Source organism: Ornithodoros turicata, chromosome 7, assembly GCF_037126465.1.
Source record: "Ornithodoros turicata isolate Travis chromosome 7, ASM3712646v1, whole genome shotgun sequence".
Lineage (NCBI taxonomy): Eukaryota > Metazoa > Arthropoda > Arachnida > Ixodida > Argasidae > Ornithodoros > Ornithodoros turicata.
This window is the reverse complement of record NC_088207.1, coordinates 52345074-52356769: the sequence shown is the minus strand read 5'-3', so window position 1 is coordinate 52356769 and position 11696 is coordinate 52345074. Positions and strand designations below refer to the sequence as shown.

At 47.5% G+C, this 11696-nt stretch overlaps 1 protein-coding gene across 3 annotated transcripts in view; it reads right to left on the bottom strand.

Annotated features, from left to right (window-relative positions):
- Positions 1-1145: 1145 nt before the first annotated feature.
- Positions 1146-11696, bottom strand: part of LOC135401523 (uncharacterized) — an 80871-nt gene continuing 70320 nt past the window's right edge. The window contains exons 1-4 of one of the 3 annotated variants that reach the window (XR_010424836.1): positions 10862-11029; positions 6133-6280; positions 5306-5351; positions 1146-1353 (exon numbers count right to left, since the gene is read on the bottom strand). Coding sequence is in view for 1 of the 3 variants with exons in the window: in XM_064633979.1 (XP_064490049.1) it covers positions 1239-1353; positions 4410-4468; positions 5306-5351; positions 6133-6280 (368 nt within the window). In the remaining 2 variants the exon portion in view is untranslated. Of the gene's footprint in view, positions 1354-4409; positions 4469-5305; positions 5352-6132; positions 6334-10861; positions 11030-11696 lie in introns of those variants that run through there. The other 2 variants (XM_064633979.1, XR_010424835.1) reach the window with 2 other exon arrangements.

Genomic DNA, 11696 nt, shown 5'->3' with positions numbered 1-11696 from the left:
ACTGTGCCTACATATGTCTGAAGGCGTCTGAGGAAAACCCAGAAAAAAAAACCCAGACTGCGCACAGCCGGCACCGGACACAGCGCTGGACACATTGAGGAGGCAATACGCCCGACCTCTTGAGGCCTTCCTCTCCACCGAATCGACGAGACGACGTAGTCCTGGAGTTCGACGACGTCGACCTCTAGAGGATAACATTGTAGTTGTTTGGGTTGCTCGCATTGTAGTTGTTTTGGGTTGCGAAACTGTGTGCCACGTTTTGCGGTGGGGGAAGTGTGGGGTAAAAGAGGACGAAGAGGTTGGCGTGGAACAGTGTGGAAAGGAAGAAGACGAGGAAGTTTGGTGGTTGCTGTGTGGACGTGGACGCGTGGAAGCCATCGGCTGTAAGATGTGAGCGATTTAAATAACGTGTTTTTTTTTGCACATCTTGTATTTGTTGTTGTGTTTCGCCTTCCACTGTGATCAAATGGACGCGCTTTGCCCCCGAGAGTGGGAATAGGCTCCCACAGAGGGGACTCGACTAACCTGTTCTTGGCTGTCTCGGGTGTACAGGTCCTGACAAAAGTTTACGGAACACGCGAGCGGTGTATTTTCCCCTCGGTGCGACACCCTAGCGGTAAGCGGAAACGGGCTTGTTCACTCGTTCAGAGGTTCGGAGGGGTGGAGGAGTGCGCGGGCAGCGCCACCAATTCAAACCACGTTTCGGGCACATTCAAACGATACCGAAACTAACGCGGTGTGTCGCTACGAGCGCACTCCCGCTCACCGGTAGGGTGTCGCACGGAGGAAGAGGAGGAGGAAATATACCGCTCGCGTGTTTCGTAAATTTTTGTCGGGACGTGTACCGCGAGCAGCGTTTTTAAACATTTCTATAATCTTTCCTCTACAGTAAAGTTGTGCGTTCAGCCTGAGTTTGAGCCTCTCCTTTGTCCTCGTCCAATTGGCTGAAGTTTACCACGAATGAATATGTACCAACTACCCGCATGGCTACCTTGGCACTAAAAACTCTCTATTGTTGGTGGGTTTTTGCGCACGCGCAAGACACAAGCAGAGCTTTGCGCATTGCGCAAAACCACCACGCTATCCCTTACATACGCTATCGCCTTTGCGTACGTAAGCGTTGGTGAAAGAAAGAAATAATGATATATTGCTTCTTGCCCTGTATCAGAATTTTTTTCTTTATTGTTGCACAGTACTTTTTATCTTCATTTGCAGTGTAGTATATCGCAGTGTGCTTCTTACGCACGCGCAACACCGTTTGTGCTATTCGCACCCAAATTCTTGCGTCCCATAATAGTAGATGCAACGGCAGTCCATTCCAGGATCTCCACATGAATCAGCATCGTTTTTGCACTGTTAAAAAGCGTAAGAAGGAAATTAATAATATCAAGGCAGTCATATGTTGATACAGAGTACATAGTATAACGGCTCTATCACGTTACATAGCGAACTTGATTCTCACGAAGAACTACTGTCACCCTCAATCTGCATCCTTTAGGATGTACATTCTCTGCAGGCAACTTGAGAAAAGGTTCAAAAACGTGTTTTTCTGGTCCAGAGTCCCCTGAAGCAATTTCGTTGCTATTACAGACGTATCATCCACGGTATCATCTAAAATCGCGATTACTCAACGACCGGAATGAGGCATCTACACCTACCCAAGCAGCAAAATGTACTGAAAGTCGAGTGCAATAGGGGTGGACGGGTAGGTGGAAGGCCTTGAACAGGCTCCTGAAACTAAAGAACATTGATAAGACACATACCGTCCACCCCTATTGCACTCGACTTTCAGTACATTGTGCTGCTTGGGTACATATCCATGAATAATCGCGTTTTCTTTCTTACTTTGTTTTTTTCTTCTCTTTTTTTCTGGTGTAGAAGCTTGGGAAGACGACAACGAACACGGCAGGAGACATTCAAGAGGGAAGCCTCACTTCCCAGTCTCACAGTATGGGCGTTATCAAGTGATAACTGGGAACATTTTATACTGTTTATCAGCTACGAGCTCTTCAAGACCTTATCACCTTCTTAGCAGCAACAGGGCTTCTGCGTGACCTCTGAACATTCATCATCATTCACCATCTTCTCCCCCTCAAGCGATGGGATAGGGTGCCGCCTGAGCGGCGAAACATCCCACCACATCATCAATACTTGTTGTTGTTGTTTATATTCCTACGTAACGTCGACGAGCAAGCACCCGCGACGAGGTTGACTGCCGGCTGAGTGTTCGTGTACCTGAGTAACATGTTTAGTATATCAGAGCCTGCCGGAGACTGCACGTTGGCTTTGGGACGTACTGCTTCCATGACCACTGTTCCTTCTGCTTTTGTAATTATTCCATGGGCTGTACTCAGCGAAGAATGATTTTTCGTCTACATTCGCGCATGTAGAATGTTTTTCTCATTTGACAAATGCAAACGTATCAGCCGTAGAAGGTGATCCTGGGGGAAGATTTACGGCCGAACTCATGAACGAGCCTCGACTCGGAACTCGACTCGGGCAGCTCCTCCAGGGCGGTTTCGCGCTTCATAAATCGACCTTAACTCGAAACGCTCCTCGAGTGCACTCCTCGAAAATCTCGAGCTAGCGTCAGCGCTACCTCGAGAGCGCTCTTCAACTCGAGTTTGGCTGGTGTCATGGCGGAAGACAGGTTGTTCGTTGAGATCGTCGAGCGTTTTGTGCCACGATTGCCTTTAACTCGGTGCTTACGCGACACTACCACTGTGGGGCGATGTCCAATAAGGGGCCATCAGACTCCCTTCGACCTTTTTGACCACGAATTCCTCATATGGTATACGATACCGCTTCATGAAGACAACCGTACGAAGCCTCTTGGATACATTGCCGCTGGAGGAAAGTGTGTGCAGTCGTGGGCTGCCGCTACCCCCTGTGTTACAACTGCCCATCGACATGTGATTTTATGGCGTTAGAACCTTTTGGACTTTTCGCGGGAGACCCTGTGAATGTGTCAGTGCCGACGGTGTGCCGCGTTGTGGAAAAAACCACATACTTTCTCGCAAGCACACTTTTCAAGACAAGGTGTAGTAAATTTTCCTTCTGTCGTGCTACTCAGCACAAATAAGGCATGTTCGAACGATGTTTTCACGGAAAAAGTGGCCAAAAAAAAAAGAAACCTTTGCATTTATGGGACATATATAAAAAATAAACATCTGCTCTGCCCGCTCAGTGCTTGTGTTTCTCCGTGAACTTTACAATGTATCAAGCTGGACCAACCCCCGCTCCAGCTATGAAGCTTTCATTCATGTTTCTTTCCTTACTTTATTTTTTTAAATGTTATTTTTTTGTAGTCGAAGGAAAAGCGTGCACAAACTGTCGCGATAATTTTGTCACATCTATCCCCCCTTTTTAGGGTAATTGGGAGATGTCCCCGTAGTACCAATTCCTTTTGTTGGGTGGGATAACATGCTCCACCGTTTAGGCAGAACGCGAATGGGGCCATAAAAGTTCGTACGACGTGCTAAACGTAGCAATCTCCTAACAAAGAGCGTTCACGCTACATATGGTAACATAGAATAGTGAGAAGCTGTGACACCTTATTTCATATTATTTGATACGAGGTTGGTCACCATAGTGATAGGTCACCATGCAATTAAGCTAGGGGCTGCCGTTGTGGTTGTAGTTGCCAGACTAAAAAACTAGAAAACCTATCTGTCTGTTTCCCTGTTCGAAACACCTGCACCCTTCTTCAAACACTTGCAGTCTTTTGTGTTTGTATTTGTTATGCTCGTTGGTCAAAATAAAGTAAAGAAGTATATTAATTTTTCATGCCATATGTGTGTTTTAAGCACAAAAATCAACATTTCCGTGGTGTCCCGAAAGACGGCTGGGGACGAGACTACAGCTTTATTCGAGGACGGTTTCTCGAGGAGCGCCATGGCGGAGGAATCCCCGAAACGTGGTCATGAAACGCGTGGGCTCTTCGAGTGGAAGAGCAGCACTTTCCTCCACTCATTGGAGACGTTGGAGCGTCGAGCCGAGGCTTCTTCATGAATTCGGCGGTTAGATTTACGCGCTTGGAGGCCGGAGACAGTGACCACCCAGCAGCGACGATGATGCCTTATACAAGAGCAGCTCTCGTGACATTCAGAAAACAAATTAAGAAGCGTCCCGCTGATGTTGAGGTTAGAAAGATGCATCGTCTATCTCTACCTTTCCAACACATGGAAACGCTTCAAAGCCTTACATAAGCACTGCACCAGTGTTCTCAGCTAAATTTTGCTCAGGAGTCGTGCAAGTTTTCCGGCATGCTTAATTCTGGACAGGTTGGAAAATAAATAATCTGGGCGAACCTCGACGTTACCTTCTGTAACGTTGCTAGCATTACGGTTGTAAGAAGTTGCAGCCAGCAATGTTGTGCCAAAGACACTCGAGAAGGAATGTCTTCCTACCTCGTTGTTTTCCCTTTTATTTTCCGGACACACACTGCACAGTCGTCCATGAAGAGATTCTAAAAAAAATACCAGTTCGCAGTGGAGAAAGGCTCGCAAGGGGGCTTATTATTTGAAATATATATATAGGTCGAGGGAAGTACAAAAGTCAAACGGCCACGAAGTTTTACAGTTGTGGAAGGAAAAAGACGCGGACAACAGATTTTAGGGAAGCTAGAAACACTAGTTCATTTAATGGGCAGAAATTAAAAGTTGAATGAGCAACGGGGTCGACGTTTCGACAGTGGCACTGTCTTCGTCAGGACAAAAAATATGTATATATAAAAATATATAAAAATATATATATAAAGCGTCGAGCGGTCGCCCGACACCCTCCCTACAGGCCGTGCTGCAAGCGCACTGACGTCACTTACATCCTTTACTCACTCCAAGGTTTCACCGTGCTAGCGCGCCAGTGTCCAAGGTCGCTACTTTTGACGTCACAGCCAGTTTCTCTGGCTCGGAAATCAGATCGTACCTTTGCGCGCCCTTATGCAATTCCTCGTCTCGACGGACCTTTTTGACACTCTGTGACGCTGTTTGTTTCTTGTGCATTGAGATTTCCGCACTTGAGATCTCCCGCAAGATCTGTGGTGTTGCCTTAATCTATTCCATTTCAAAGAGTATAGATTTCTATAGTTTCCCTTTCTTCTACTTTTTCCCCGCCATCCCTTTCCCTTCATTTGTTTTAGATATAACGAGACCCGAATAACGCGTCGTGGAATAGCCAGTTAGAATAAAAAGGAAGATAAGGCAAATTAAAACTTAGCCATACACATTTTTGGCGTCTTAGAAGAACGCGCTACGTTATGCAATCGGTAATGGAGGCAAGGCTGAGATATAGGAAAGTAACTCACTCTAGCAACAAATTGCTTGCATTCCGCATTGGCTGCAATGTTCCCGCTTCACATGTAAAGTAGCAGAAGGTAAATAGACGTTAGTGCAAGCGTCCACAGGGTCTGAAGGGGTGTACGTCACACAGGTCCCGTTTCAGACGTATACGCCCGTATCTGAACTTGTGCCTGCGCACCTTCTGTGTACATGTTTGGTGATTTCCATATCTGTAGGTATCTGAAACCACACTAGTAATGTAAACTGATTGTATAAGAGCAGGCTTGTACAACACGCTCACAAAATGTGTTTAAGTTAAGTTACTGGAGTACCGGGCAAAAAGTGGCTGAGTAGAGTACTAAGTACCCAATTTTGAAAAGTATTTAAGATACAGTATTAAATACTCGTTACTTTCATGATACTTTGACGTCACAGCTAGAATTCGCTATCAAAGAAGTAACTTCACTAACCTCCATCGTCAGCATAATATCGAACATTTTCGGAAACTACAGATTTTTCTCACCTGCAGTCAGGGTTTTAGCCTAAGCTTGGTTATGTTTATTGTGTTGGTTATGCCATGATTATGACATATATATGATGTTTATACGACGTATATGATATTATGTTATCATGGTTATATCATGATGGCTATTTTCATGTTTCTGTTCTTTTAATGTGATGCACCATCACTTCCGCCAATCCTGGTTGTTCATTGGAAGCAGAAAAATGAAGAATTGAATGAACTATACCACGAAGTAATACTGAGCGCATATTGCTCTATAAAAATATTGCAAAAGTAAGAATCGCTGACGTCTGAACGCTCAAAAGTTGCAAAAAGGGTGTTTATACTCACGCAGCGTAATCAGTTGTCGTGGTCAGAAGAAGACCAAGGGTAAAAAGCATGAAAGAGAGCTTCATTCTGGTGGTCGCAGGACAGTTGAAGGACAGTTGAAGCAGGATAGTTGAAGTACAACCCTGGACTGAGGTCCCAGCTTCGGCCTCTTTTATGGGTGGGAGATAAAACATACGAACAAGTGGGTATTTGCTTGTTCGTTTGCCCTGCTAATTAACCCTGGTATTTCATGCGAGGTTTATTACTACTAAAAGGTGTAAGTAATCTGTCATGCATAACTGCGGGACTGTCAGGGCAATGTTACGTAGCGCCTTTTCCCGTTCTATTCCATCCACGATAACCTTCATTGACATTCAATTTCTGACAAGCAAGTAATTAGATCTTGCTAATATTATATTTCCTAGTACGGTTTGTTTCAGAAACAATGCGTAGAAATGCGGGTGTTCGCCGTGACTATGTGTCAAACGTAAGAACGATGTTGCTTTGTTGTCACCGTCATTAGCACAGCCGTATAATTATCAAGAGTTCAAGCAAGTAAATTAAGTCCTATTATAGTAACAGTTGAGAGTAGATCGACCCGTTAGGTGAGTCCTCCCACACTTGCGTGGGTGTGTGCCACAGGGCAGAACTACGGGCACCAACACACGGTTGCTGGAAGCATTGTTCACCTTCACCCGACATTGCTACCGCCCTCTTCTGTGACGAAACCCGCGACCTTAAGCTCTTAATTAGATCTCAGCAGGCTGATATATTTCCCAGGAAATCTGTCTGTTTCACGAATAACTGGCAGAAATAAGGCCACCAGCCGTAATTGTGTGTCAAACGAAAGAACTATGTTGCATTGTGATGGTCTCAGCAGGCTGATATATTTCTCAGGAAATCGGTCTGTTTCACGAATAATTGGCAGAAATAAGGCCACCAGCCGTAATTGTATGTCAAACGAAAGAACTATGTTGCATTGTGATGGTCTCAGCAGGGTGATATATTTCCCAGGAAATCTGTCTGTTTCACGAATAATACGTAGAAATAAGGATGTCAGCTGCAATTGTGCGTCAGACCTATGACCATTGTGATGGTGATGAATAGCAGGAAAATATGGGGAGGTGAGTCACGAGTCTGTAGAACGAAGAGAGGCGACCAGGCTCCACTGAGGTTAATGGCACTGAACCAAAAACAAAAGCTCGGGTCGCGTGCAGTGCTGCACCCAACCGATGGTGGTGCTGGTGATGAAGATGGCACTGCTGCTACAGGGCTCCCCTCCGTGGCGGATGACAAAACTGGCTCAGAGGGCAGCGGGAAGGTCGGGAGCCGGAGTCAAGGAAGACAGGTGGCGGACGAGAGGCCGCGGGCCACCCGCAGTGTGCAAGCTGTGAGGCCCAATGTGCCCGACGTAAAGGAGTAGAAAAGCCTGAGGGAGCGAGTGCGGATCGGGCGATACAGGTAGTGCCGACTCCAGGAACGTAGGCTTGAGCCTTGTCGATGGCCACAGTGTTGGGGAAGAGGGTGAGACGCTGGCGAAGTGGTGATCCTGGGGTGCCGTTACCTGAATGGGAGTCAAAACTCTGAGAGCCCCAGGGGATGAGGGGGCGAGGCTGTGCGAGCAGCGGAGAGGTGCCAAGACGGCGGCCGAAGCATGCCACAGTGTGGCATCGGCTGCCGCGACCGGCAGGTGAGCGCGAGGCTCGAGTGTCACAGCCAGTAGTGAGGGGGCGGCAGGGTGCGGTAAACATAGGGCACAAACCTGATCCATGCGGAGTAAAAGCTGTGGGGGCCGTAGTTGTAGCGTGTGGGCAGTAGCTTCGAAAGGAAGGTTTGCGAGGGCATAGCCAAACCTTGATGCCCGAGATGTGATGTGACGTCCGTTGAAGAGAACGTCCGCCTGCACGAACCACAGCTGAGAGTCTGAGGTGGAGAAAGGTGGCAGGCGGAGCGGTGCCACAGAAGCTTCAAGCGGTGGAAGTGGCGGTGGCCAGATGGGAGGCGAATGACTGGTGGAGTGGTGGTCACCGTTCATGATGGTGGAACGTTAGAACGCCCGCCAGGATCACCAGTTGTAGGACGAGAAAAGGGGCGACCTGGCTCTACTGAGGTCATGGAGGAAGGAAAGAGAGGAGGAGCCCTACTGCTCTGAGAAGTGAAGCCGAGATTGGGGGCCACTCCAGTGACGTCACCGCTCGCCTTCCGGTTTCGGTTACATACATCTCTATGAGAGCCCCCAACACAAGGTTTCGGAGAGGTGTGGTGGTAGCGCGACGAAGTGGCCCCCAAGGAGGCGTGTGCAAAGCGACCTCATTGGGCTATTCAGGTAACGTGACCCTCTTGCGGCTCCAAAGAAGCTACAGCTCATCTCCTATCCCCCCATAACTTGCCCCACGCTTCTCTCTTCTTCTTCTTCTTCAGCCACAAAGGAAATGGCCTCTTCTGTCGAAGAGCCGGTGGGGCGCCTCCTTTTCTTCTTTCCTCTATGACTGAGGTTGATGGGTTTAATGACGGTTAATGGCGATGAACTGAAAACGAAAGCTCGGGTCGCGCGCAGTGCTGCGCGCAACCGATGGCGATGCTGGTCATGAAGTTGACGCTGTCACTACAAGTCTGGACTTGTACGTAACGCGTTGCAAGTAATTACTACTAGTAGTAATCAGTTACTCTCAGGAGTAATTTTGAGGGTAATCAACTAGTTTTCAGAGCAACGAATTTTTCAACAATTCTGAGTGCTCGGTTTCTTTTCGGCTGTATTGATATACGAAACCAATGCATCAGCCTTTCCTCTGCTTTGCTTTCCGCTACCATGAGTTCAGGTCATTGTAGGAGGAGGAGGAGGAGTGTCGTTGGGAGGAACCCGAGAGGAAGGGAAAGGTGGTGGAGAGGAGGAGAGGAAAGGGTGAAGTGGAAGACCGAGCGGAATCCGCTCGGGGGGGAGATAGCTGCGTCCATGGGCCGACTTCAGGGGAACTGTGCCGGCATACGCCTATTACACATCTGAGGGAAACCCAGGAAAAACCCCAGATGGCACAGCCGGCCCGCGGATTCGAACCGCGGACCTCCCAGTCTCCAAGCGCACGCGTTACCGCTGCGCCACCGGAGCTGGTCAGGTCATTGTAATAGGATTCCGCACATGCATTTTGAGTGTTTGGGGACACCTTAATCCCTTTCGACCGCAAGTGACATAGGGAGTCACCTGGAATTTCCAAGTTAGAATGTATAGCGTGATTGAACGCTTGTGAAGACCTCAAAGGTCAACGTCTTGGTAAGAGATCTACAGAGAGGTCGTTCGTGGTTGCGGTTCCTCTTCGACACTGCCATTTCGACTAGGATTAGCTCTCCTTATTTATGAGCATGGCTTCAGCTTTTGGGAAACGTTCATAGTGATGGAGATAAAAGATGAAAATGATGTGTTGTTCAAATGAATAATGTGTTTACACAACGAAAATCTTATAAGAAAGGGTTTCTTGCACTCCCGTCCTGTCCAAAGGCGCGAACTCCAATCTCAGAAAGCGGGTCAAGGTACGTCTAATTCCACGAACTTTTATTAGCCATATGACGTATTGTTACCGAAAGCGACGGTCATAGGAAAGCGTTGCTTTTTTAGCCGGTACTTTATTGTAATTTTAGCCGAGTAATTTGTAACGGTAAAAAAAATGCTTTTGCCACCACTGTAATAGTAACGGTAACCAATTAACTTTTTCACATAACATGTACAAGACTGCTCACGACTAAATCGGACTGGCTACCCCAGTTGACGGTAAGGAGAACAGTCCTGTCGGTGACACAAAACGAAAAGCCATAGTCAGCCAGAGTCAAATACCGTTGCATTACTGTTGATAGTCGGGGTAGTTGGTAACGTGACATTGAAGATATCATGCAGCAGAAAGACAGTCATCGTGTTGTGTCTTCCTCTATGTGTGTCCCTGTCTTTCTGCTGCATAATATCTACACTCTAGAAACAGAACTTCACCGCATAGCACACTTGTGCGCCAACCATTGCCACGAATGATAGGGTTATCGCTTCTAGTTGGAAGACAGAGGGAGGCGTACGCCTTTTTGTGGCAAATTTTCATATATCCAAATTGCCACAAAAAGGCATACTCCCCCCCCCCCCCCTCTCTTCCACTCAGAAGCGATAACCCTATCATTCGCGGAAGCGGTTGGTGTGGGCTATGCGGTGAAGTTCTGTTTTTAGAGTGTACAACGTCACGTTGCATTGTATTTTGTCGGTAGGTTCGGTAGCGTTCGGTCGTGGGGCGTTCCCTACCGTCTTTTGTTTGGCATTATCTAGAGATGTTATGTAAGTAATTGGATTGGGTCCTAGTAATCTGGAACTTCCCAGAAAACCGAGAACAATACGTACACTCTTAAAAATGAACCTCAACCCATAGCACGCTCCTAGCCAACCATCATTGCGAATAATATCGTTATCTGCCCTGGGGGCTTAATCATTTCAAACGTTCAACTTAACGGCACGAGACAGCTGAACGAGTCGTTCAGGCTAACGAAACGAGCAACTTTATCGATGCTTTGCGTTGACACAATCTGTGCTCCTCGTTAAGCTTCTTCTTTGTGGTTATTTTGCACGTTGCGAGCGATACACACTGCACTGCCTTTTTGTAATCTATAGCCTCGTCTTGTTACCTGCATTTCGCTCCATCAATTGCACTGCAATGCCAGCAGTGCCAGCACAAGATACACAAAACCATACAACGTTGCTCTGTTGGCCGCCATTGTTGTTTACCTTTGGTCTCCTTGCAGCGTCGAACGCACTGCTGTGCGGAAAAGTTGAGCCGACGCGAACTCTTCTACGTCCGTGCGTGGTGGTGCGTGGGAGCTCTCCGTTAGCTCGTTGTCATGGTAAGTGACGGATGCAGGCCAACGGAACGGATGCCTGTGCGTCCCAGCTCAACAGCTCAGACAACGCTGTCCCAGCTCAGAACCATAATTGCCAGGGCAGAACAGGAAAATGACCAACCGTAACTGAACACGCAGGTATGCACATGAGTCAGGACCATGCACATGAATGCGTCGTGACCTTATTTGTCACGTTATATCTCATACCGTCCCGTCGGTATAGACCTCTATCTGTTTGTAAACAAATGACGTCATAGTGTTCGACAGCGCCACGGATTTGGTAGAGTTCAAAGCTAGTGGCGAACAAGGTCGCGCCCAAAAGCCGCGGTCTTGAGGGGATTACGATGGTCTCTGAAAGGGACGCGACCTTCGGTCCTACTTTTCTGTCAATAGGAGGCAGCGAACAAATGCCCATTCGCGGAACCCAGCTCTCGCCTTCCGATCTGTTTTGGTTTCAGTCTGTCTACCAACGTCATGATGACGTTTCACACAAGTCACGTGATGAACTCCCCATTCATCATCATCATATTTGCTGCTGTTGTTGAATGTGAATGGGTCAGTCATGGAAGGTACCTGTAGTAATTAGATACGCAATGAGTCAGACCGATTTGTATGAAAACGGGTCAAACATATTGGCGAACCCTTTAGTTATCTATCGGGGCGACAACGCATCGCATCTGATCTTTGTACCGTGGTGTATTGCGTCTGATCTTTGTGCCCTT